Below are 27,119 nucleotides of genomic sequence, written 5' to 3' on the forward strand. Positions count from 1 at the left end.
AAGGGCAGTGGAGAGAGCAGGGGCAGATGCACATCCTTCCTCAGTATTTTGTCATTTTTGGCACAGCTAAAACGTCAAATCCGGTGGTGTCCATCTCATCACTTGGTCAGCTTGCTGGAGAACACCAAGCCTTCACCAGCGCAAAATGCTGCAGAGCTTTACCCACACATGTGGGGGCTGGCTGGCAGCACACTTCTTCATTTTGGTGCCCATCACCTGGTAGAGGGCAGAGGTGAGCCTGGTGAGCACTGTGCGGACCTTGGCGCTGTGGAAAGACAGTGCCTTGTTCTCCAGCAAGGACCAGAGCACGGGCAGGGCGCAGCGCTGGATGACTTCAGGGCTCCTGGCATGAACTTCTTCCACCAGCTCTGCCGGGACAGAGACACAAGACTCTTATCACCAACCCCTATGTAAACAAAGATCTACCCCTAGTTTTGCTTCTTGGAAGCCTCTCTGGCTAAGAGCAGTGAAATAGCACACAGAGTCCCACGATCCAGAAATGGCCAAAGCAGCTGATCCTCCCCAAAACAGAACCACTAACTCCTCAGGACTAATTTCTCCAAATGGAGCCTCGTAACTGTGGCAGAATTTGTACATGTACTAGATCATTTCACAATCTGTTTCCGCATCAACAAAGACTGAAATGTCAACATGCCTTTTATTTCCATTTAGAAGTTTTCTAAACCCACACTGAAGATTTGGAAATGCATTTGGCATGCATTGGAAATAATTGAGAGATTTCTAACACAAAGATGATTCCATTTTGGTGACCCATGATGTCAAGTGCCAAAACTCTAATCTGGCTCTTCCCTTTGCTCAGTGGCACATAGTAAAAGGCAGTATTAGACCACACTTTCAAACTCTAGCCCACAGAGATGGGTGCTGCTTGACAGTTGGATTAGAAACATCACTGACTAGCTGGTGTCATTGGCAGAATGTTTTTGTGGTTTCCGACAAACAGCTGTTTCAAACCTCAGGGTGTCTTAGATAATTACCCAGACCCCATTGCTGTGGTATTTGAGCATGTCCACATTTTAATGGCATTTTCCCTTCCAATGTTAACGGCATTTTTTTACAATGTGCACTGAAATACCAGAATAGAGAGAGAAAAATGCTACACAAGGGTCTGAAATTTAACCAAAACACGAGTGTTTTCTCACATTCTCCCTGAAGCCTGCTCCCTGCTAATTTTCTGAACTGCACTATATGAAACACAGCCAAAAATTTACTAACCAACAGGCTCCTTGCATGCAAAATAACTCCAAAACTAAATTCCCTCTTCCTGGAGATCTACCTTATTCAAACACTCTTTAAAGGGCCTGTGACATTCCCAATCACTGAACATTGCCCTTTCAAGATTCCAATGAAGATACAAAGTGTATGAAACTTTCCATTTAGAGATGCTGGCACACTTAGCAGTGAATTTAGCCCCAGTTGAAGCAAGGCTATAAAGCATCTTGTCTACTGTATATTAAGATTATCATTTTTACATTCCTTGCTGACATAGCAAGCTCCTTGAGGAATATATTATCAGCTGCATTTGCAGCATTTTGGACAGCACTGACACAAGAAGACACTGTTTGAACATGCTCAGTCCAATGCCACTTTGACAGCACAGGCAGGGAGCCTCAGCACTCTGCTTCTGCCCCTCTGCCACCAAAGGCTGCCTTGCACCAAATCCGTGCCTCTAATCTGTGTGTTGAGTTTTGACCTAAGCTGTGACCCCCAGGCACTGCAGGGTTCAGCCTCAAAACATTCCAAGAATAAAACAAAAATTCTGTAAGGACAAAACAAATGGATCCCTGCAACAGCACTTGCCATCATTTTCCCTAAAGGATCATAGATGTCCCCGAGCTTCCAAGAGAGGAGCCAGTTGGGTATTTTTAGCCCCTGCCTTTCCTGCAGGTGGGTTCTGAGATGCCCCAGTGAGAGCTCAGCCCCCAGACCGAGTGCTGCCCCCATCTCAGGTGCTGCACAGCTCTGCAGCAGCCAGGGAAAACCTGCCAAACACACCTGCCATGGGGATTGGGCAGGAGGGACGAGCTCAGCACCCCCAATTTGGAGCAGTTGCTCTACTGTCCATTCACAGGCACTCCCTGTAAATACTCCCTGGGAAGAGCTCTTGTCTTAGAAGGGGAGCCCATACCTGTGATCCGCTCTGTGATATCCAGAAGAGCTTGTCCACTCAGTTGACCCCATTGGTGGCTGAACTCTTTCATCAGTGATACTTTGTCTACAGGAGAAACACACATTTCTGCTCACTCTTCTGAGGTCATAGGAGAAAGGACAGTGGGGAGGGAAAGAGCAGGGCAGCCCCAATATATAAGCTCAAGTAGATTTCTGCTGATTTTTGAATCCTTTTCTTCTTTCCTTCCAGCCTATTTGTGAGGGGTTTAAATTCCCAAAGAAAAGCTCTCCTTTCACATTTGTAAATGCAAAGTTTTCTGCTGTACCAGGAGCTATGTTAAACATTTCACATCAGGGACCCCAAGAGTTCAACCACACATAAGCAGTGAAAGGGTTTTGCATTCCAGAGCAAACAGGAAGAAGACCAGACTTGGGATACAGAAAGGCACTGGGTCAGGCAGTTCATGAGTTCACAGAGCAGCTGAACTCAAGAAAGTGGAAATTCCCTTGAAGATCTGCCTCTTTAACACTCCATTTTTCAGGCATATTTCCCCAGTGCAGCAGTTTCAGAGCTGACATAAATCTCTGCAGCAAAGGAATTTAGAGCAGCCCTTGCTTGTGTACAGCCACCCTGCCCCCATGCAACACAGCATGTGGAACAAGGCATCACTGACAGCTTCATTTCTATCTGTTTGTTTTGAGGAAATTAACTTGGTGAATCACAATTTTTCCTTTGAAAAAAAGACAAAGAAGGAAGGTGGAAAATAGGCAGCTAATGCCTACAAATGTGGAGCCTTCCAGGAGGCTGCTCTGTAGAACCTCTGATGGGCCAGTGTCCCTTCATGCCAACAGCAAAGCTATTCATTTGGAAAGTCAAATGAGGTCCAAGGAAACTCCAAAAACCCCTTTGCCTCTGAATTGTAGCAAAGCTCTAGTCCAGGACCTCTTCTCCAGACAAGCAGCACAGAGCCAAGGGCTCCTGGCACTTTTGGGAAAGGCTGACACATTCAAGCCTGTTGGGGGACTGGTGTCTAAGGACTGCACCTCCACAGCTTCTGGTGAATGTGAGCTGGAGCGTTCCACAGGCAGCAAGAGCTCTCCAGGCACTCAGTGTTCTCTTGTGTCAGAGAGGCAGAGACACAGCTGAGGAGAGTCTATGTCAGGGGTCAGCCTTACCTAAATGAGCAATGGATTCTTCCAGAGCGTTCACAGCTGCAGAATGAACCCCAGGATCCTTTGAGTTCAGGTTCTTTAGTATTCCTTCCACCAAAAGGACGATCACTGGGTTCAAGTCATCTTCCAGGATGGCTATGATTTCTGCCAGCACGTCCAGCGCCATCTGCTTCACTTTCTTGTGAGTGTCAGATATTCTCAGGACAAAATCATCAAAAATCTGTGGAGAGAAGAAGCAGCATGAAAGCTGGATTGAAATGTCCTTGTTTGAAGAGGGGATGTAGAAATGAGCATTCAGTACCCAAGAAGGGTAAACACTATCTTTACCACATGGAATAGAGACAGGGATGGAAATGAGAAGCTGGAGTTGTGCCTGTGCAAGACAGGTTGGAGTTTACAGAAGTATCCTTTTAAAAATACTTGGTTTAAATCAACCCAGCCTGATCCTTCTCTCAACCATCCAAACCCATGTTGTGTCTAGAGAGTAACTGCCATGCTTTCAGTGGCTGGATTCCCTTCACTTCACCCAGCTGGGGGTAGGAGACAGCAGAAGTTACACCAGTGGAAAATTCTGTCATCATCTGATGAACAGCACCAATAGGCAACTGCTAGATAAATACAGTTGGACTGAAAGAACTTACCCTGAAGCCTGGACCTGAATTAAATTGGTCTGGGTAAGAGGGACCAGCCTGTCCCAAACAGCCAGGATGTAGTGCCAAGACACACTGAATTAACTTTACTGCTACAAGTTGGGAGAGGAGCTAAAGGGAAGGAACAGTGAAGATATCCTACATACTTGGACAATGTTAGTGGCGACGAGCTTGGGGCTGCTTTTGCACAGGTCTAGGAGGAGTGCCACTCCTTCCATCCGTGCCTCAAACCCCTTGGCCTCCAGGAGATCGTAAAGCTTCTGGAGCGTCTCCGTTTCATCCCTGGCTGGAGGTAACGTGACCTGGGCTTTTGGACGCTGTAGGAGGCGTCCATCAGAGGTCGACTTCACCCTGGAAATAAAATCAAATTCTGACTTGTTGGTTATATCTGGTAATATCTGCCAGTAATTGTGAGCAAAACATCTAGAGGAGCTTTCCTAATCATGTGATCTCAAGCTAGAAAATCATGAGACTCTGAAAAACAACGTGGACCTCATAGCAATCATTATGGGAGACTGCAAGTAACATTCTCGCCAGTGCTTACTCAGGAAAACCAAGGATGAGATGCATCTGATCTATCTTCAGATGGCTTCCCAAGCACACAGGTCACATTGTAGTGTGGGGAAAGAGAGACACTACTGCCAAGTTTAAATGCCTCCTCATACAGGAGGTGTGTGTCTTATAATAAGAAAACTCATTACTCCAGAGAAGTGTCTCTGCACCAGGCATGACAATCTGGAACAGGAGCTCAGATACATCTGAGCAGATGAACAGGGGCATATCTGAAGGATCTAGAAAATCAGTAACAGAGATAAAAAGAGAAGCCAGACATCCCAGCACTACGCTCACATTAAGTTTGTTTTCCTAGAGACTAGATGCACAGCTAAACATACCCACTGGGAACAATTTTGGATCAACCTGCCTCTTCCATGAGCATGGGAAGGTTCTAGCTATGCTACCGAGACATGTGATCACTTTCCTGCCACCGCTGAGCATGACAGAGCTAAATATATCCTCTCTGTTATCAGAGGAGAACAAGTACAAGTAACTCTGTCATTGGCATGAAGAGACAGCAAGGACCAAATCCCTGTCTGAAATGCAGATTGCAGCACAGGGGGAAATCAACCAAACATCCTGTCCATCAAGCAAATTATTTGAAGGACAGGAATATCAAGACAGAATTGAGACATCTGTTGACCAAAGCTGCTCAGGAATTGCCTTGCTACTTACAACTCAAACTTGGTACTGTTTGAGGGTAAGAAAACTATGATTCAGCCAGGCCAAACCACTTGCATGGGAACTGCTTGTTTGGGGAACGGCATCTTGCTTCTAGACTGGGACTTTTCATCAAAACACCCAGCTGAAAAACACTCCACTCAGATACAATAAAACCCGGGTTGAATTTACTTGTCTCATATCTCTGCGGCAGAGATACGGCCCTCTCCTAGCTTGCACAACACTGCCCTTGCCACTGCTATGATTTTTCTGAGCTGCAACCAGTGGGTGTCTTTTTGTCACCTAATTTTTGTGGAAACTCCTCCAGAGAAGTTTGTTCAGTGTAATGCAGAAGTAGACATTATCATGGGGCATGTGTAGGGAAAGGAAACAATCTCTGGCCATCTCTGCCAGAAAGATTTTCCTGAGGAAAAGACATGTCCAGCCTGTCATGTGCTTTGTCACATCTAACAGAAGTGCTCAGTACCGCTGACTAGAAGGCAATGTGGTCTGGGGCTGCTTGGAGCCATCACTCCTCTTCTTCACAGGGCTCTTTACAGAGGGGAGTTCACCCTTCTGCTCTTCCATCCCCTACAAAGACAGAGAGAAACCGCACGGATCTTTAGAATATAAAATAGGAAATTCCCTGTTGAAAACACAAGTTAGAACCAGGATCACTACTACCAAGGCTTAGGGAAACATTTCCTAACTTACAGAAGGAAACAGGCCAGAGATTCAGTGATGCCAACTCTTTGTTTGCAATAGCCCAAGAAAGGTTATGGGCGCTGCCATACTGAGCAGCAGTTTAAAATCCCAAACTCATGAGTCTTGAGCATAAATGGGAATAATGCAAACTGGTAGGCAACGAGTGTTCTTACAGAAAGCAGCAGAAAAATTTGAACTCTTTGGGTTGAGAGGTGTTCCATTGTGTTGGAAGGTAGTTCAGTTCAACCTGGCTCTCCCTGTTCCTGCACAAAGGCACTCCCTTTTATTATGCAGATAAAAAAGAATAAAAAATTCCCTCCCAAACAAACAAATAATTTTGCACCGGATGGTGCTGAATTCACCAAGCTTCTTCCAGCTCCACAGTTTTTGACAGGAGGGCAATATTCCCAGAAGACAGACAGTAATTGTAGTAATTAGGATCGATTTGCACATTTTTTGCAGTTTTGGAAATGTTGTTGGCACTGCTGCTTCCAATGTCTTTTGCACACACTCTTATCTTCAGAAGCACCATTCTCACTTAATTGCTTTACTGGGGGCACAGTAGGGAGGGCGCAGAGGGGGGTTACCCTTAAATGTAAACCCATTTTCTCCTCTTCCCCTTTCCTGTTTGTGACCAATATTCAAAATATTCAAAAGCCCACTTTTTCCCGAATAATATCAGTTCCTCTGTGGTCTGCAGATGAACAGGGATTAACAGCTCATTCCCAGGAGCAAAATGGTTCAGCAGAAGAGGAACGATATAAAGACAGGTTTGGTATGTTTGATCTCCTATTAGCAATGGCAATACTTGCAGAAAGGAGACATTTCTCCTGCCAAACACTTACTCTCTTCTTCATTCTTTTCAGAATATCTTCCAGGTCACGGGCAGGAACGGATCGCTCCAAAAGCATTTTACCTTCTTGGTGATTCAGCAACATCTTCACCATCTCCTGTCCATAATGCCTATGGAAAGATGGAAGGAAGGCGAAGGAAGGCAAAGGAAGGAAGGAAGGTGAAGGAAGGAACGAAGGCAGGAAGGAAGGAAGGAAGGCAGGCAGGAAGGCAGGAAGGAAGGCAGGAAGGAAAGCAGGAAGGAAGAAAAAGAAAGAAAAGTGAACAAACAAATGAAGACTGTTAGCAGAAGAGGCTGATACCTTAAAATCATCAGGTGCAATCCTTGCATAAGAAGGCATTGCCTACTCAGTAAAGAGAGAAAGAAAAACACCATTTCATTCTGAAACTGTGGGTGTGCTTCTGTGGAATCAAAGGATCCCACAGAGCATGGAAACCCATCTGCTTTGTTATAAGATCCTATTAGCAGTGCCTTGCTGCCATTGCACAATAATTTGCCTTTCTTTAACTGTCAGGGAAGCCAGAACAAAACATCTCATGCTTCCTATTAATAATTCTATACTATATGTATGCACAGGGGTACTAGTTTCTCTTGTGTCCTTGGCAGCTATTAATGGGAATTTAATAATCAAATTAAGGGAATTTGGTGGTTTGGGTTGATTTTGCCACTAGGAAACCACAGTTTTCTTCAAGAAATTTGGAAGTCATCGAGCCACAGATAACAGTATTCTAGAAATTTGCAGAAGAGGTTTAGAAAGACTGAATACATTGGCTAAAGAGCCTTGAAATATTTCTAGGAAAGCCTTAAGTTAATGAGAAATAGATGTTTGGATCCTTCAGAGATGAACATTAGACAACACTTTGCCTTTGTATTGTGCACCTAAGACCAAAGAAAACTGTTTGACTGGCTAATCGGAGCTCTTTTGATCTCAGGAAAGAATCCTTCAAGTTACAGGAAGTTGGCAATGCTCCTTCAGGCTGGACAACCTCAGATTACCCAGTAGTCACTTCCACAGGCAACCCAGAGCAGTGGTCACAGCACCAAGCCTGACAGAGCTGGAGAAGCGTTTGGACAATGCTCTGGGGCACATGGAGTGACCCTTGGTGTATCCTGTCCATGGCCGGGAGCTGGACTCGATGACCCTGATGGGTCCTTTCCAACTCAGGGTATTCTATGATTCTATGGCCCTTACCCACACAGTGACAATATTTCCTGTGGTTTCCACTCTTTTGTGGTTTTACCTTTACAGACAGACCCTGACAGTTTTCCTGTGCTAGGAGGTGAACTGAAGATGGTTACCTTGTGTCCTGGTGACGGTCCTGAGCCAGTGTCCCTGCCGCGTGCACCAGCCTCCCAGCCCCGGCTGTGCCTGCGAGCTCCGTGACTCCAATTCTCTCCAGCAAGGACAGCAGCAGCTCGGCCGCACACTTCCGCACCTGCACGTGGCGGCTCCTGGGAAGGGAGAGCAAACACTGGGGCACAGGGACAAGGAGCAACAGCAGCACAGGCCTGGCCAGAGCGAGCTCCCTGTCATTGCTGGGGGAAGGAGACCTGGGCTCTCCCTGACACTTTAGACACCTCTAGAAGCTTCTGTCCTCAGATAAACCCAAAGTTAGCATTGCACACAAGGACTGCCTGCAAGGAAGAGGGAGGAATTCAGTCTCCCTGCACTATGTGATACTCAATTTCTGTCCCACAATTTACTCTGAGAAAAATTAAAGACAGAGATCACATATGAATTCTTTAGAAATGAAAGGCAATTCATGCTGACCCATCAGAGGGCACCAACTACACAGAGCTTCAGCAGGACTGAGGCTCTTTCCAGCCATTTATCCCCAAATCTGCAGACCTCTGGAAAAATAAAAGGCAGGGAAAACACGCTGTGGGCCGTGAAGTTGCAGAATATAAAGCAATGCAGCCTGTTTCTTCTGTGAGGCTTGGCAAGGGATACATCTGAATGTTTTACCCTATTCCAAAGCTGAGGAATGAGTGGCAGTCATTTTAGCCAGGTTGTCCTGTTCTAGAGAGTGTCTTTTGGCAATTATCAGGCCCAACACCAACACTCAAGGCAGCATTTGCATCAGCTGTTGCATAGCATTTGGCTTGTGAAGCTGTCTGTAAAATGATTCATCATCTCAAGGCTAACATGAAACACCAGTTTGAATTGAAAGTAGAGCTCAAAGGCCAGGACAGTCATACAAGACTCCTTTTCACAGGAGCTGCACCTGCTGTGCAGGCTGTGCCACACCCAGCACATTCTCCCCCACGTGCTCCATGGTCCAGCAAGTATCCTTCTTATTTATTAAGTTAATAGCATAATGAGGATTCATGGTTTTTCCCAGGGCCTCTGTGGTTAGTGCTGTGAAATATCAAAGAGCGCTCACAGCTGCAATTGCAATCTTCCCACAAAAGCATGAGGCTCTATCCTTAGGCTTTGCAGGCACTTTCACTTCCCCACCATTCACCACATTTAGGCAACTCTGACAGACTGGGAGAACTCCAGGAAGCAGCAGGAAGCTGAGTCATAGGAGGTTTAGGTTGGATATCAGGAAAAGGTTTTTCACCCAGAGGGTGGTTGGGCACTGCAACAGGCTCCCCAGGGCAGCGGTCACAGTACCAAGCCTGACAGAGTTCAAGAAGCATTTGGACAACAATCTCAGGCACATGCTGTGACCCCTGGGGTGTTTGTGCAAGGCCAGGAGCTGGACTCAATGATCCTGATGGGGCCCTTCCAACTCCCCATATTCTACAGTTCTGTGATTCTGAGAACTCATGGGCTGCAGGAGGGCAGAAATAAGGGCCAAGAGGAAAGAAACGAGGAGGACTGGAGAATCCAGTCACTGATCTGACAGAAGATGCAGGATACAGGACCCTTCCCTCCCACCATTCCCATTCTTTCTCTCATCCCTTGTCCCACCTGCACGCTAGAAGGCGAAGAATATCACTAGAAGAAGGACCTACCTGATTCCACTGTCCAGGAGAGAAGTCATTGCTCGTGCAGGAGTCACATTCTCCACCATGATCTTCAGGGTCTGGCTGGCTGCTTTCTCAACAAACTCTGGGGAGTTACGCAGCATCCGGAGAATGACCCGAACCACCTCATCCACCTCAGAGTCCATGTCGTGCTTCAAGGTGGCAAAAAACTCTCCCAGAGTGACAATGGCCGAGTAGGACACCTTTGACCGGAGGTTGGTCACCTGGGGAAGTCATGAGGGGAAACATAAGAATCACTTTGAAAAGGAAACCAGTTGCCTTAGACAAAAGTCCTAGAAGATGACAACATGTCCCACTGTGTCCACAGGAACATAAAAGCACAATAAGAGCAAAAGAGCACAAGCACAGAAAGGAATTTACTCTGGCACCAATTTCTGGCCTCAGACCTGCTTAGTGCAGGCCTAAAACTAAAAATTTCACTAAAGTGATTTACTTAACCCTTCTATAATGTCAATTGCTTTGATTTTAGGCCATTGTATTTGAAAAAAAAGAACCAAATAAAAGCAAGGGCTGCTTTCAAACCATAAAGGCACAAGCCATAAGGATAAAGAGTCATGTGCTCCTGTTCAAAAAAGCAACACCAGCAGTTGAAGCACTCAGCCAGGAAACAGAAAACACAGACCTAGGTCTACAGACTAATTTGCAGAGTTGAATTACAGCTCGGGCAGAGATTAGGACTCTGGCAAGTAATATAATTAGTATATATGCTTCTGCATGTGCACATTTCATTATAATGGCAGCTGACTCAAAGATAAGTGTCAGATACCTGACCTACCAGTAAATACAGCTACTTGTGCACACAGATCCTATAGATAGCTGACAGACATTAGAAATACAAGGTATAAAAACAGAAATGGAGGCAGTCTCTGAGCACACATGGAAATGAACAATCACATATCTACTCAACACACTGTGCATGAAGTACAGGGGACAATCCAGAACAATATTCTCACCTCACTGGTAACTGCCAAGCAAATGTCACGAAGTCTTGAAAGCAGGACTTCTGAATGGGACCCAGCCAGGTGTTTGAGGCTGACAAGTCCCTTCTCCTTCACCTCCCTGAAAGGCAAGTACCAAAAAGATTGATTTTTCTCTCCACCCAAGAATTAGGCAGCACCCTCTTAAATTACCATCCTGACAGCTCTGTCAAACAATTGGAAGTACTTTCCAAGGGGTACTTAATGAAATCATTGAGCTCCTTGCCACAGGATGCTGTGGCTGTCAAAAGCATACAGAAATCCACAAGGCAAATAGAGGGGTTTCAGAGTCTTTATTTATGGCTGTTTTAGAAGACAGCCTTTCTAAAATCTCTGTCACCATGTCCAGTCCCTATGTCACTGCTTCCTAGAAGCTGTCAGACTGGCCCATGCTGCTGCTCTGTGTCACCTCCCTGCACCTGCCCCTAAGACACAATGCCACCAGGCTGTTACTGGGGTATTTTCCTTCTTTGCCAGCCCCAGCAGGCAGCTCAGCAGTGAGAGTCTGCACTGGTACTCTGGAGCTGAGTTTCCACTCTACAATCTAGGCCTGTCTGCCACCCATTCCACTCCACCTCTGCATTCCCCAAAAAAGCAGCTGGATGACCCAGAAGATTCCACACCTGAGCAAGAACAGTTGAAACTCTACCTTTTCCCAAAATCCCCTACCTAAAACAATCCCCACAACAGCAACATGTTATTGAAAAGGTGCAAACAACTCTGTCTCTCAGCAGTTGCTCTGTGCAGACCCTGAGCTACAGGAAGGTGTGTGAGGTATCAGGGCTGCAACACAGGGCTGGAAACTGATCCCACAGGCACCACTGAGTGTCATCAAAATGACAACCAGTATCACCTAACATTTGTAGGCTTATCACCTCTGTGCTTCCTTCTGTCTGTGTTTAATTGTGGAACACATGGTGAGTATTGACCAAACATCTCAGGCCCATATGAAGCAGAGACAAGGAAAAGGCTGAATTCCAAAAGTGCAAGATTCCTAGAGGATTTAATTTCTATTTCCTTATCTTCAGACATGATCCCTTCAGGAGTACTCCCTTCAGGAGTAATGGGTCTTGAAAACACAGGCTAAGGGTCTTGAAAGCACAGCTCAGACCATTTCTCAGAAAGAGGAACTCCCTGGAGCTGCTTCTGGGACTCACATGCAGGAAGTCACAGGGAGACCCTGTCACCTGCCATTGCTGTCAGCAGTGGGACCAGAGAGAAATCTTACTCAGTCCCACTGGGCCAGTGCCCCAAGGCACCCAAATCTCTACACTCAGATCTGCTGCCCTCCTGCTTCTGCCTTCAGCCAGCAAATCATCTCATCCCACGGCTTCCCCTCTTCCCTCAAGATTCCCTTTGCAGCTCCATGGAGCAGCAGGCAAAGCAAGGAAACAGCACAGACCTGCTGCAGCTGGAGCACAGCTGCAGACCAAGGCCAAGAAAAGGCTGCTCTCAAATCTTGATCCTCTCAGTGCCTCTGGAGTGGTTTCCCCAGTGCCCTGTGGCCCTCTGGGCTGTTGGGCCTCAGAGGCACCAGCAAGATTCACTTGAACCGTCCTTAGCGCTGAGGGGGAGACAGAGTGAGCGGGGCCTTTCTTACCAGTCATCGCTGCGGAGCTGGGAGAGTGCCTGGAGCAAGGACTGCTGCGGGTCAGGAGAGGCTGTATCCTTGTGCCCATGCCCACGGAGCAGCTCCTCTCGGCGCTGGGCACCAGGGGCCCTCTGCGAGGTCACTGTGAGGAGAGGGTCAGCCCTGAGCGCTGCAGCCCCGGGCAAGGCCCCGCCATGGAGCGGCTGCAGCCCCAGCTCCAGCCAGGGCTCCACGGGCTGCAAATGGCTCTGGCTCAGACACCTCCCTGCTCTCTGCCTCCTTGGGCTCCTTGCTTTCTGACAGCCTCACAGCTGGGCACAGCTCCGGGCTAAACCTGGCCACTGCCCACACAGCCATTGCCAGCTGCCAGGTGCCACAGGCAGCACAGCCAGCGGCAGGTTCCTGAGGCCGCAGAGCTCCCGCTCCTGCCAGACAGGGCCGAGCAGCGGCAATGGCCGCCCCAGGAGGGAACCCCAGGGACCTCTCTTGTCCCAGCACCCTGATTCCCCCAGCCCTGAGGACTGAGGCACTCTGCAATCCCTGAGCAAAGACCTGCAGCTGCCTCGTGACAGCACCAAGCCAAGCCGGAACAACCCAACCCTGCTGGGCCCGGCTGAATCCCCATGGAGCAGCTCCCAGGGAACAGCCAGAGCTGACCCTTCACCCCTGACAGCACCTCTGCTCCCACTGACTTCAAATATTCTAGACAGCAGGCAGCTGAGTGCACACACATTTTAGCCTACTCTTGAGAAAGGAGTTGTTCATGGATTTTGTTCTTTCCTAGCATCAGGAATCTTTACTTTTTCCAAGGTACACACTGGCTGTATTTCAAAGATGCTGAGGTGAAATTTACTTGCTGTCAAATGAATTTGTGTGCCTAAGCTTTCTTTTGTGGAAAAATGCTATTTCCAGTCTAAAACGTTGATAAAAAAGCCTTCCAAATGCAAACTGAAGATAAAAATACTCAAATACAGATGTAAATTGTTGGCAGACGCACTCTCTTGATAATAATTTCTCCTGGGTTTACCCTAATTGAATTATTTGGAAAGGTAAAAAATTTACAAGGTATGAGAAAAAACAGATGATAAATGCATTTGAAATGAAACCCATTTGTCATCAAAAGCACTGTCAAAATTTCCTGTTGCACACTCAAAAGCTTATTTTCTAATGTGGAGATGAATGCATGTGAGCTGTCTAAAATGATGGAGTATAAATATGGCACAGAATCTAAATGAAGTGCTCTAGACTTGGTAGGGTTTTTGTGATACCTTGCATGTTCTCACAAATTATGGGGGAACTGTAACATCAAAATATTCAGATGGGAACTAATCTGGCTGTCACTGATGTAACCCTGTCACTGACACAGCGATGTCACTGCAGAAGTATGTAGACATCCACATCTAGATTCCATATGAATAGAGAGCCACAGTCAGGCTAGTTCTGGTCAATTCTGAACATGGGAGTAGCATCACTAGAAAAGAGCACTCCAAGTATCATTCCCAGCTCCCTTCTTATCTCACCGTACTTGGGATCACAGCACAGGCAGGCTACCCACAAAGGAGAGACAAGAGCCATTAGGGACTGTCTCCTGTGCATTTCCTGCAGGCAACAAACAGCCTGAGAGCACCAGGCAGCCCCTCCTGGCTCTCATCTGCTCCACACGGCCGCTGTATTTGGGTGTGCTGACACAGGAGGCACTGCTTGTTCCCTCTTGGCATTGCAGGCCGTGGGATGGCAGCAGCCAGGAGCCATTGGGCACTTGTGGGAGCAGCAGCACAATGGCACCAAGCCACTGACTGCCATGCAGAGAAAAGCTTTGCTGGGACAGCAGAAAAGCTGGCTGCAGAGCCGGACAGCAGCACAGGCAGAGGGCCCAGATGGTGAGTGGAGAACTGATTGTGGTGGTACTCGTAGGTGCACAGTGAGCACAGCCTGGCACACTGCTCCACAGCTCATCCCTGCAATTACAGCTGCCTCCTGGCACCAGCACTGTACTTTGGACTATCAGGATGGGCAAAAGCCAGAGCTTAGGCCTTTACCACTGCTTTATCCAGCTCAACTTTCCAGTGGATCTCTAAGAACCAACTGCTGCAGTACTACCAAGCTGGAGGAACTCAAAAGTAGATTTCTGTTCATTCTAAGGACAGGCTATGGACCAAAGAGCCCACCTGTGCTGGCTGAGGCAGGAGGCAGTTTGTGCTCCTTGTGATAGAACAACCCGTGTGGGCAAAAGCTGCCATGGAGCAGGCTTACCTGAGGAGTTGCATGGGACAGTGCCTTCCTCATGGATCATAGGCACACTGGGTGGTAAGGGCACCTTGTCCTGCTTCCTCAAGACCTTCTTCTTCTTCAAGGCATTACCAGGGTGTTTTCTCTGAACATTGGAAGCTGTGCCATTGACAGGTGGTAGGCTAAAACCTGCAGGGATCAAAGAGGAGCTTGTAAGTGGAGGGTGCAGGACAGGGTGATGATGCAATGGGCCAGAAAACTTGCTGGAGCTGGGTATCATGACTTTGTTATCCCAAAGTAGAATGCTGGCACACTAACATGGGACAAGGACCACAGAATCAAAGAATCTGAGAAGAGTTTGGATTGGAAGGCCCCTTTAACCACCATCTAGTCCAAACCCTGGGAGCAGGACATTTTCATCTATATCAGGTTCCTAGAACCCCTAGAAAACTGGCCTTGAATGCCTTCAAGGATGGATCAACAACAGCTTCTGTGGGCACACCTTTCCAGCATTTCATCACCTTCATAATAAAAAATTCTCCCTAATATCTAATCTAAATCTACCCTTTTCTAGTTTAAAACCAAACTGCAGTGATGCTTCCCCTAAGAAACAAGGAAAACCCAGTGTTGCTTTGCTTTTGTTTGCCTGTTTCAGAGGCTGGCTGGGGAAGTTCCCAAAAGAAAGTGCAGCTAACCCTGCGTGATGCCCTGGGGCTGGTTGCTGCCCCGAAGGTCCCTGCTGCTGCCCTCGGGGCAGCGCACACAGCGCTGCAGCCAGAGCCCCCAGCCGGGATTCACTCAGGAACGGGAACGCTGCTGGCTCCTGGGCTACAACAGCAGCACTATCCCGGGGCTCCAGCACAGCTCTGCAGCGCCAGCTGCTCAGCAGGGGCTGGGGGGAGAAGGTTCTCTGGTGTTTCCATTAGAAGGAGTTGAATTTGGTTTATTCCAGGTTGCACCTTGGTTGAAAAGTATTCTTCTGGACTCACCTTCCCTGGAAGCTGCTCTCCAGGAAAGAGTCTGAAGCCCCAGTCGACTTTGCAAGAGGAAATTTTCTACTCTGAAAGACTTTAGAGATGAAGGTGGGAAGCTGATATTCTGTTACTGACTCAGTGAGGCCTTGGGCAAGACACTTCATCTCTCTAGATTTCTCTTTGGGGAATGGAAATCAATCCTATGCAAGCTTCCGCTCAGATGCAAGCAGAACAGCCCCCCAGTCTGATTGCAACACTGTGCAAAGGGCAAGCAAGTGGTCAAAAAGGACCACAAGTGTAAGCAGCACTTACTTGCTTCAGGTGCATCCCCGGGCTCAACTGTCTGTGGAGGCAGCTGCAAGGCTGTTTTCTCTTCTCTCCTTTTCTTCATCTCTTTCTCAAAAACCTCCACATCCTTTGGCTCTAAGTTCTTTTCAGCCAACTTGCACAATGCAGCACGGATCTAGTTGCAATGGAAATACATCACAGACTGTAAGCAGAGACACACAAACCAGGCACTACACCTCATCAGGAGCACAGAGTCCATAGAGTGCCACAGACTTTAATCTACCTCCACATACATTCCAATAGTTTCAGGAGAATGTCTCCCATCCTCACCTTGGTAGTTACACACAGTGAGGTGGAATACTTCAGTCCCATAACATAAAGAATGCTTCAGGCATGACCTTAGCACCATCTGCAAACCAGTGACTTTGGCATCACTGGAAATAGCCAAGCAATTGCTCTGTAGCTGTCAAATACATTCCCAAGAGAGTCCCCATGCCCCAAGAGTGGAAGATTAGGATTTTCAGGGATATTTTGGGCCAAGCACTAAACAGTCACTGGAAAGGAAGTCTGCTCATCCCTGTCCTTATCCTTTACCTTTCCAAAGCCGTCCCTCAGGTCTTTGTCACTCGTAAGACTGCTGGGATGATCCGTCTCCTTGGCCTGGCTCAGTGGGAGGCCTGGTACTGGAAGCAAAGATTCCTGTAAATCTCTGGCAGACTTCGCCCCCCAAAAAACATCATGCTGGGCAACAGGCAAGACAGGTTCCAGACTGCAGAGGTCTCATAAGACACAGAGATGGTGCATGAGAGCAGCAAGGTACATACGCCTAGACCCTCTCCCAATGGATGGGCTATTGGTAGCAGATACGGCATTACTGTGTTGGCCAGGAGACTGAAACCTGCTGCATGATGAAGGTCTCAGCCCCCAATGCTGGAGACCCTCTGTGTTTGACAGAGAAGGGCAGAGATGGAGATTGCCCTTGACTGAGATTCTTATCTGCCCTTATGCTGATTTTAGTAAACATCTTCTTTCTGGTTCCTAAACAAAGTCCTGGCTTCTAATACCTGTATGCATTTAGATCAACATTTTATTCTCTTCCTTGGAATATTTTTGAGGACATCAGAAGAAAAGCTTAGGATTTCAGAAGTGTTACCCAAACATAAATTGTCTTCTTGACACTAGATAATTCATTTTCCCCAAGGATTTTAATTCTAAACTGTATGAGCTTGGGCCACTTTTGGGCTAGCACGACTAAAGGCTGATTTTCTTAATGCCAGTAGAACAATGTAATACATTCTGAAATACTCTCCAACATAGCTGTTAAAAAGTGGCAGCAAAGTAGAATAAACCAATGTTGTAATTCAATATTTTTTGCCTTTGCAGAATGCTCAGGTTAGTAAGAAAGGAGAGTTAGATAGAAGCTTTGAGGAAGGAGGGCAATTCTGGACGGAAGACAAAACCTTGGAAAATAAGAGCATCTGGGAAGTTGGCAAGGAAACTACTGACTACAGGGCAACCTCCTTGGGAACACTGCAGTCAGTCAGATCTGCAAAATGGACACCCAAAATTTAACAAAGGCCGCAATGCAAACCTAAAGAATCTGAAGGTCCCCATGCCGTGGGACACATTTCCTGGAAACCTCTAAATAGCTGCCCAGGGAAACATGTTCCTGCCAGCAGCCCCTTGGGGCAGGCCAGGGCCACACCCTGACCCACTTGCACAGAGCTCCCAGGGCAGCAGCCTGGCCTCTGGGCTGCCCTGGGACAGCAGGGAGCTCAGAGCCCTGTGCTTCCAGCAATGGCTCAGCTGCACATGCAGCCTCCTGCTCCTCTCCCTGCCCCACAGCTGAGCAGCCCTACAGCTCCACGGGGCCCTGGGAGCAGCACAGCTCATGGCAGGGGGCACCTGCAGGGCAGAACTGTTCCCTGGCAATGTGCACAGGCTCTCCAGGCTGGAACAAGACCCTTCCTCCTGCCACAGAGTGGCCCAGTTCCCACCTTACCTCTGTGTGAGGCTGAGCCCTGCTGGCCCTTGTCCTCCTCCCTGGCAGGGACCCTGGGGGCAGCGCTGCTCAGCTGCCCCTGCCGGGGCTCCCGGGCCAAGGCCCCCTGAGCCGGCCGGGAGCCCAGGCCTCCATTCCCAGCGCCGGCGTTCCGCACATAGGTCTCCATGCTGAACAATTCAGCCAGTTTCCGTGGGAACAGAGGCATCCCAGGTCCTATTGCACACCAAGGGCTCTTTCCCTTCGTCCTCTGGGTCTGTGCTGTAGATCAGGTACAAGAGAAGAAGTGAGTTAATTTAACTCATGCCTGTACTATCAACCCATCTAATGGATGGGGAATTCAAAGCTTATTTCAGTTACTGAAAAGATTGGCTGTTTTTTATTTTTCACGAAACAAGCATCAGCTGAATTTCTCTGAACAATGTGGAGATGGCAAGCCAGTAGAGAAGGGTTCTACAACTTGATGTGCTGCCCATTGCCTCTCCACTACTACAGGATCCCTTTCCTTCCAAGGAACTGGAAACTCACAGTGGTCTCTAGAATTTGACACAGTCTAGCAAGTAATTGTTTTCAAAAGTCATTTTCAAGGCCATTATTTCTGTAACTCCCACTCGGTTCTAACTTGGGTTTTTCATTTTTGGGATTTTGTTTATTTCTCTTTACAACAAAGGAAGTGCTCGTACACAAACAAAGGCATCACGTGTTATATACACAAAAAAGCTTTGCTTTCCCCATTAGATATCCCCAGTAATCTGCAAGCCTGTAACTGAAGGGAATAAAGTGGTCATCCACAAGTTTCACTTTTGCTCTGCTTTACTCTTTGAAGGGTTTATACCCTGTCTTCCTTCCTGCAGAAGCACCTAAAACTAACAAAAACATGACCTGCCTCAAGACATTTCTGATTATGCCTAATACAAATGAAATGTTGATTAATTGAAATAGCAGAGGGTAGGTCATTCTAAAATACTCTTCAACAGGGACATTAGAAATAAGAAAACTAATCATTCTTTACATGGCTTCACACAGCATAAAATCATAGAGCAGCCAAGCAGTAAGAGGGGAAAAAGGGTCTTAGAACTGGATACTTTTCTCCTGTAGAATGTTCCGTTCAGTAATAAAAGAGAGACAGGCAAAGTCTAGTGAGAACTGACATTTCTAGTTGAGAATGAGTCCAGCAAAAATGTCACCTTACTTACTGAGCAATACTTCTCCCCAGCTACACTAAGCCATCTACCTGCATATCAGCAATAAGGAGTCATTCCAAAGGGGCTGTACCCAGGATTTGGCAGAAATAACCCTGAGCAAAAAGACTGGTGGATCTTCTTCTGCATCAGCAAAATTATTTCTTCAAGTCTCATCACTCCTATCAGTTCATGACCAGAGATGGCAAAGGAACAACAACAGACTTTCACTGAGGCTTTCAACTTGAAAGCATTGGCTGACACAGATGCACCATTTTGTCTGGCACAATTCTACTTGTCAGGGATCAGGCAAGGCAGGGACAGGGGACAAGGTAGAAGGCATCTCCTCCCCCAGCCTCAGCCTGCAACACTGACCCAGACAGAGAGAGTCAGGCAAGAGATTTGTCATCGTGAACCTGCCATAGGTGGTTTTGGGCTTGTGCTGTCAGAGCATGACAAACTCAGAGCCTGCATAGGCTGCATCCATTTGGAAGTCTCCTTCTCCTTAACTGGAAAATTCAAAAAGGACTTTCTGTCACAGGAGGTTTCCCTCTTTCCCCAAGTGCAAAATGAATCAGTACCCATAATCTTCCTTCTGATGTCAAAGGGTCCAGCTTAGACCATGTCCCAAGGAAAGATTTTCTTTTACAAGGCCAGGAGGAAGAAGTGAGAACATTTCTCATTTCATGCTAAATGCCTTTTTTTTCTCTATTAGTTGTTACACTAGAAAGGCTGCATGGAGATAAAAAGCGTGTGCAGGATGGAGAGGAATGTTTCCTTTTCCTGCCCTGCATTTCCAGAGACTCAAGGTCCCACTCCAGCTCCTGCCACTCAACACTTCACACTGGAGGAATTTTCACTGAGTCACTGGAGCACATTCCCAGTGACTGGGCTCTGGGAGGTGTCCACTGAGCCCATCAAAGCATCAAAACAAATTTACAGAAACTTTTGAAAGAATGATATTTAACCAAGCTTTCCAAAAGTCACCTCTGAGTCAAGATTCCAATGGTCATTTTAGGACAGACGTGCCCTGTACCTACCTGCATGTTCAGAGCTCTCTCTGCTTCTGCTGCTGGATCTTGGCCTTGAGAAAATGGAGGACAAAAGAACATATGAGGAGGGAGAAAGTGAAGGGAGGGAAGAGGTGTAGCATGAAAGGAGACAAACCTTCCTAGCTTGGTCATTCTGATGAAGCAGGATATGCAACACATCAACCCAACAAGATTCAAAGCTGATTAATTGTCCTTAAGCTTTCAGTTGCTGCAGTCAGACACAGCTGACCAAGCTGCAGCTGAAACACAGCAGTCATTCTTCAACTTGCACCATAACTCCCCAATCCTGCTGTCTCTCTTTTTGGAGCCAAGTGACTCCTACAGCCTCACTGTAGCAGCAACAGCTGCTAAGCTGAGACACGAGTCTGTATGGAGAGCAGCTGCTTTGGCACTGCTGCCAAAGCTTGACTTTGCCTGCTTGTGCCTTACACTGGTGCTGATCTCATGCTGGATGTGGTCAGAGCACTGCTGTGTTCTGGGAAGGATATTCCACCTCCTTGTTCTTTGAAGTAGAAAAAGGCTTTTTCTACCTGTTATGCAAGGCATAGTGTTTCAATAAAAATCTGGTTTTCAGTCGGGGGTGGGGGGTGATTGCTTGTTAGGACCTGCCAGGGGCAATGAACAGACTGGTTTGGACTGGTCATCGAGCTGGCGAAGTTTGTGGATTGATATCCAGTTAGACTACTTGAAGCAGCTAATCACACCCCTGTGGAAAAGCACATTTAAAAAGGAAGGAAAGCCTGGGATTCTTCTTGACTTCTGGCCTCTGAGGAGGAAACTGGCCAGTCCCCACACGGCTGCATGGCCATGTCAGAGCACGGCTCGGCTGAGATTTCTGTCACCGTGGTGCCAGGCCACCGCCCTGGCCACCGGCACCGCCCGGCCACCGGCACATCCCGGGCCACCGGCACATCCCGGGCCACCGGCACCGCCCGGCTACCGGCACCTCCTGGGCCACCGGCACCGCCCGGGCCCTGCGGGCGGCCAGAGCTGCCAGGGCTGCTCAGCCAGAGCCGGCGTGGCCGGGGCTGTCTCAGCAGGGCTCACAAATGAACTTTGCTCACTCCGGGTCCAGCGCTGGGAGTGGCTCCGCGGCCCATGCTGGGCACGGCCCCGAGCGGCCTGGGCCGGCAGCGGCCGCCGCCATCCCTATGGCCGGGACTGCACAGCCGTGGCTGCCTCGGCAGGGCTCGAAATGAACTTGGCTCGTTTAGTTCTTTCAGCAGCCATGCAGAGAAGAGAAGGACAAAGCGGCAGCAGCGGCTTTTCTTGTTTTTCGGCGAGCCGCGTGAAGGGAAGGCGCAGGACGGGGCCGGCAGCCAGCGCAGCTTTGCGCAGTGCCGAGGGAGCCGGGTGAGCAGCAGCGAGAGGCACGGCAGCGATCTCTGCCAGGCACAGCCGGATGGCATCAACCTTTCAGCGCTGCAGGGCTCTATAGAACTGCTTCAGCTGATAAAGCTTGAGAACAAACAAACCTGGCAACACCCTTTGTTTGGGAACACCCGAAGCAGATAAAGGAAAGGTGAGGATACTTAGAGACAACAACATGGACACTGAAGTTAGTGAAGAGCGAGTAAAATTCTAGAGGGGGGGATTTGAGGAGATGCCTCAGTCTAAGGCTGAAATCCTCTTGTAAGGCTGTAGAGAAGATATAATTGATATATCAAACCCTTTTTTCCCCTGTAACTCATGAAAATACATTGGGGGGATGCAGCATTCTAACCACAGCCATGAACACAGGAAGCAGTGCTGAAGTGACCAGATGTTGAAGCAATTTTGATTCAAAGAGAAATTTAAATAGAGATGAGAAACCTTGCCCCAGTGATAGCAGTAAAAAAGCCTCTGTTCCCAGAGATGGATCAAGAGAACTTTTGTTTTATACTAGAAGAGCTCATCATTAAAATAGCACCCCAGTAAGTTGGCATGGCCCATGAAAGCAGCTGTGGGATAGCTGCGAGGTATGAGAGCGACTTTTCACACTGCGAGAACATTTTCCTTTCCCAGGTACCTGATTCGCTGTGACATTAAAGCCACTGGAGAAGAGTTTCTTGTGGAGAAGTATCCATACATGGCAAGAGAAACTCCTCTCCCCGAGTGAACTGGAGAAATACTATTTTAGAGCTGGTAAACTGACTGATTTGTCTCTGTACATTGTCAGTAGGAAACAAAAGAAGGTAGGAGGCAGAAGTGTTCTGGAGGTTTATTCTGATTTTTCTTACCTGTTTTATGTTTAAAAAGTTTTTCTTTGCATACTTTAAATTTTGTGCCTGTTTTACCCTCCTTCTCCTAATTGCTTATCTCACAAAAGAAACGTGAGTAAATATATTCCAGTGGGTGTGCCAGCATTTAGCCAGCACTAGACCCACTACACAAGGATATTCAGATTGCACTTGAAAAGCCCCACCTAAGCTTCTCAATTGGAATACTTCTGAGACTCTTTCTGTATTGTTATCACTCGGATAAACTTGACAGCTATATTTGCTCACACATATCCAAGCTCATATCTTTCCATGAGGTACTCTAGCACCTAGCCCTCTTTGCTTTTTAGCCCAGACCTAAATATGAAACATTGATGGGATTATACCCCAAAACTTATCTGGGATCTCATTTCACAGTGAGGGCGAGGCCAAAGCTCAGATAAGTTACTCCTGAAGTTTACTTTGGGATCCCTTTCATTCCAAACAGTTGGCAAATCACAGTGGTCTCGGGAATTTTACAATTACACTCAGGAAGCAATTGCTTTCCAAAGATACTTTTCATGGCTAGTGTTGTTCTGCAACTCCCACTGAGTTTTGGATTTGGTTTAGCAGGTTGTTTATACTTAATAAATAAAGTGCTGCACATAAACAATGACACCCATTAAAACAAGCAGCACTGGAATTTTCAGACACTTCTCCAGTAGCCAATATTTGTCCAAACATATTCTACTGGATGCTGAAGATGACAGTCAAGGATCACAGTATTCGGTGATCTTCAGGATCCAGATCCATGCAATACAGTTCCAAAATGACACCACAAACCTTACAGAGGGAATCGATAGCCATGCCCAGCAGAGAACCCATCTTGAGATGCTTCTAAGCCCTGCCTCCTCTGCCCCACCACCACCTCTGCTCTTGGGACAGATGGTGTGGGGTTTGACATGGAGCTAGATCATCAGAGATGGGCAAAATGGTGAATACACAGAGGTTTGCCTACATACATGGGACAGCTGACTGTGCATAAGAACCTCACGAGACAGGAAGAGAGCTGAACAGCACAGTGGAGCAGCAGACACCTTGGCTTACCTCATCTCCTGGGACTCTTGGAGATCCAGATGCAGAGAGCTGTGCAGAGACCCTGCAGCACTGCCAACATGGGGACGGACTGCCTTGTGGATAGGGGGGATCAAAGGTGGTCCCAATGACCCCTTCTTCACATCCCCACCACTGGAATACAGCAAGGATGCCTGGAAAGAGTGGTACAAAGTACTCAGATGAAGCTTCCAGCCTTGCCCCCATTCAAGGCTCAAGATATTTAGCCATATTTTGAAATGGCACCTAGCAGGAACAGACAAACTGATGGAGCAGCTTGGCCCAGGATGGGGAATGGAGAGGGAAGTGGTGAGGGAGAGCCCATGTCCCAGATTTGGCACCTCTCCCCTCAAGCTAACAGTTCTGGAAGGATGGCTACATTCCCAGCTGGAATCCACATGTTTGGCATCAGTATGTTTAGGGATGCCACTGCCTCCACTGGCCTTTTGGATGGTATGGGAATGGGTTTAGATCACTGTTCCATCCCTGCCCCTTAGGCACCTCACAGCCACTGCTGATCTCCAGCCACATCCCCACAAAGCCTTTCTGCAGGATGTCAAAACCTGCTTTTCTCAAGCCCCTCATTCCTTCTGCTGCTGCCCTTCCCTCTTTCAGTTCCCCAGCAGCCTTTCAGCCCAGAAGCTGCTGAGCTCTCGGGATGCTCGCTGCTCTCCAGCTCCCACACCTCCATCATCTCAAGCTCCCTGGTACCCAGGAAGTTCAGCAGAGCTCCCTGCCCTGCTGCTCTCTGGAAGGTCTCTGCCAGCCCAGGTTTCTCCAGGGCCCCCATGCCATGGCCAGGTAGGGGAGTGGAGGCAGTGGGAGCAGATGCACACCCTTGCTTAGTATCCCATCATTTCTGGCACAGCTAAACAGCCAAATCAGGACTTGTTCAAACTCCAGTGAAAGGATCAGATCCTGTCAGGGACACATTGGGCCCTTTCTCTTCAAGGCTGACATCAAGTACATGAGCCTTTGATTGGACATTCTCTTTACCAAAGCTGTTGTTCACCTGCCTCCTCCTGCACCCCACGGCAAACCAAAAACAACTGCAGGTGCTGGCCCTGCTGCAAAGGCAATCGTGTGGCTGGGCTCTGGGCTGCTCTCCCCATGGCCACCTCCCATCCCTTCCCTCTGGACAAAGCCATGCCAGGGCACACAGCTGCCCAGAAGCTGATGAAGTCTAGAAACAGCATCAGAGACAACTGTGCAGAAGGCCATGGCTGCACAACTCAGAAGCTGAGACAATCTGGAACTGACTTGGCAGGACTGCCTGTTCCAGCAAACACCTCTTTCCTTCCCAAGCAGACAGAGTTGACAGAACACACCACCAAGACATAGACATGGTTCACAGATACCCATAGGTTACTGAATGCACGAGGATTGCTTGGCCAGATTGGACAAGTTCAGCTGCTCTGACTGTTTGTTGGGGCGTTCTCAAATAAGGCAGAGCACGAGCCACATCAGAGCCCAGAAACCATTCAAAGACCCCTCCTGCTCTTAATACACAATGAGGATGTAAAGTCTGCACTACAGCCCCATTGCAAAGACAGCCTGAAGTGCAGTGTCCATCTAAGCTCTTCCTTGGCTCAGTTGCTTCCATGGGCTCACACCAAAGGAAAAGATCTCTGAGCTCTGCCTATAGGGCATAAACTGAAAATCTACTGCACAGGACTTAGCTTGGTCTCCTTACCTTATGTCCTTTTCCCTCAGAATTGAGCTCCCTGTTATTTCTTATGTCGTCATCACAGCCATTGCCCTTTTTCCCATTCTCCTGCTCTCTGCTGCACATCTTGTATGGCTTGGTAGGAGGAGAGCTCTTCTGGATGGGAGGCAAGGGCTTGGAGGGAAGGAGCATAGAGGGATTTGCCAGGGAAAATTTCTTGGCAAGAGGGTAGCCAGTCAGGCCTGCAAAGTGAAGACAGAAAATGTAACATAAAATAACGCGAACCCAAAGCATCTAAAGCTCCACGTTGCATGGGACACATTTCCTGGAAACCTCTAAATAGCTGCCCAGGGAAACATGTTCCTGCCAGCAGCCCCTTGGGGCAGGCCAGGGCCACACCCTGACCCACTTGCACAGAGCTCCCAGGGCAGCAGCCTGGCCTCTGGGCTGCCCTGGGACAGCAGGGAGCTCAGAGCCCTGTGCTTCCAGCAATGGCTCAGCTGCACATGCAGCCTCCTGCTCCTCTCCCTGCCCCACAGCTGAGCAGCCCTACAGCTCCACGGGGCCCTGGGAGCAGCACAGCTCATGGCAGGGGGCACCTGCAGGGCAGAACTGTTCCCTGGCAATGTGCACAGGCTCTCCAAGCTGGCACAAGACCCTTCCTCCTGCCACAGAGTGGCCCAGCTCCCACCTTACCTCTCTGTGAGGCTGAGCCATGTTCACAAAGGAACAGGTGAGTTAGATGACCTTCCTCCTTTGTCATACCATATACGTATCCAATGGTTGAAGCTCTAGAGGGACTTTTGAATTCTTGAGAAAAATTCTTTGTTTATATTTTTCATGGATCTAGCCTGTGTTTAATTCTTCTGAACACTATTGAGTTATCATGTCTGAAGGGAAAGGTGGAAAGCTCCAATGATAAGAGGGGAGGAAAGATTTCTTCTTGATGGTGGCCTTTTATGAATATCCAGTAAAGACCCACACAGCTGTGACTGCTATTTCTGCAAACCTCAAAGAGCTCTCAGCAAGCAGGCAGGCCTTGCTGGTGTTTTTATAGCACCGTAATATCATCCTCAGTGTTGGACCCAATCACCAAGCAGAGGAAGAACAGGAAATTCATCTGTAGTGAGACCCAACACTGATAGCTAAGAAAGAAACAGGACTTGCATCTCCTGACCATGTCCAATTTGTGGTCATCTGTGGCCACAGTCCCTGTCCTGGCTGACAGTATGAGTGTTTTGGCTGCTGTCAAAAAGGAGAAAGCAGAGTAAACTAATGACAGAATGTTGTGATGCCATGGGCATCCTTGCAGGATCACCTGTAGCTGTCAGACACCAACTCTGACACAGGGCAGCACTGACCACCATGGACCAATTTTCCCTGAAGAGTGATGGGATTTTTCTCCATTTTGGTCAGGCCTTTCAGCTCCTTTCTATCCTCACCTTTTCTTTCTGTGGCCTTTCCTTTTCCAGTAAAATCCATGTTTGAACCCGTGTTTCTGTCTCACCGAAATATCTCTGTTGAATTTGGGAACTCTCTGGGATAGACAGCGACAGGAGCTGGTCCCCAGCCCTGGAACAAGGTGGGGTGACTCCAATGGCCAGCAGTGGGCACAGACAGCAGAGCCAGACGTGTCTCCTGCTGCGTCTCCAGCCGCTGTGTCCGTGTCACCCACAACCTTCCCAGCCCCAGCGCGGGGCTGCCCCTTTGTGACGCGCTCGCCCCTGGTTCTCTCGTTTCCATGGCCACAGAACCCCCACCCCAGCTCCATCCCCATCCCCTTCCCAAGGGCAGCCAGCCCTGGGCTGAGCCAGACCTGAGGGTTTGACACTGTCTAGGAAGTTGATGCTTTCCAAAGCTACTTTTCAAGACCTTCATTTCTATAACTCCCCCTCATTTCTGGGTAGCAGTTTGGTGGTTGGGGATTTTGTTTATTTCTCTTCGCAACAAATAAAGTGCTGAGACACAACCAGGTGTTGGGAGTAAAACAAGCTTTGCACTCCCCAGTAGATGACCCCTGAACTCAGTTGGCCGATATCACTAGGGAACAAACTGACCATCCAAACATTCCACCTTTGCTCTGCTTCATTGCTTCAGGGGTTTATTCCCTGCTTTCTTTATTGCAGAGACACTGAAACACAACATAAACAGG

General features: G+C 48.1%; 1 protein-coding gene and 1 long non-coding RNA gene across 2 annotated transcripts; both read right to left on the reverse strand.

The window, feature by feature from the left end:
- Positions 1–23,317, reverse strand: LOC306815748 (TOG array regulator of axonemal microtubules protein 2-like). Its single transcript, XM_079332297.1, has 16 exons — positions 23,296–23,317; positions 20,000–20,043; positions 17,779–18,039; positions 16,371–16,459; positions 15,801–15,951; positions 14,539–14,703; positions 12,295–12,427; positions 10,671–10,776; positions 9,685–9,920; positions 8,023–8,175; positions 6,716–6,833; positions 5,653–5,756; positions 4,097–4,301; positions 3,304–3,520; positions 2,147–2,233; positions 1–368 (listed from the first exon to the last, which is right to left on the reverse strand). The coding sequence occupies exons 1-16, from the start codon at positions 23,298–23,300 to the stop codon at positions 133–135; spliced, it is 2,310 nt and encodes a 769-aa protein (XP_079188423.1). The 5' UTR covers positions 23,301–23,317; the 3' UTR covers positions 1–132.
- A 9-nt stretch (positions 23,318–23,326) lies between these two features.
- On the reverse strand, positions 23,327–26,484 carry LOC306815749. The gene is made up of 3 exons (XR_013777460.1): positions 26,410–26,484; positions 24,995–25,209; positions 23,327–23,456 (listed from the first exon to the last, which is right to left on the reverse strand). It is a non-coding gene; the product is annotated as an uncharacterized lncRNA (long non-coding RNA).
- Between the last annotated feature and the right edge of the window lie 635 nt (positions 26,485–27,119).

This window comes from Erithacus rubecula (assembly GCF_903797595.1).
Source record: "Erithacus rubecula genome assembly, contig: scaffold_209_arrow_ctg1, whole genome shotgun sequence".
Classification (NCBI taxonomy): domain Eukaryota; kingdom Metazoa; phylum Chordata; class Aves; order Passeriformes; family Muscicapidae; genus Erithacus; species Erithacus rubecula.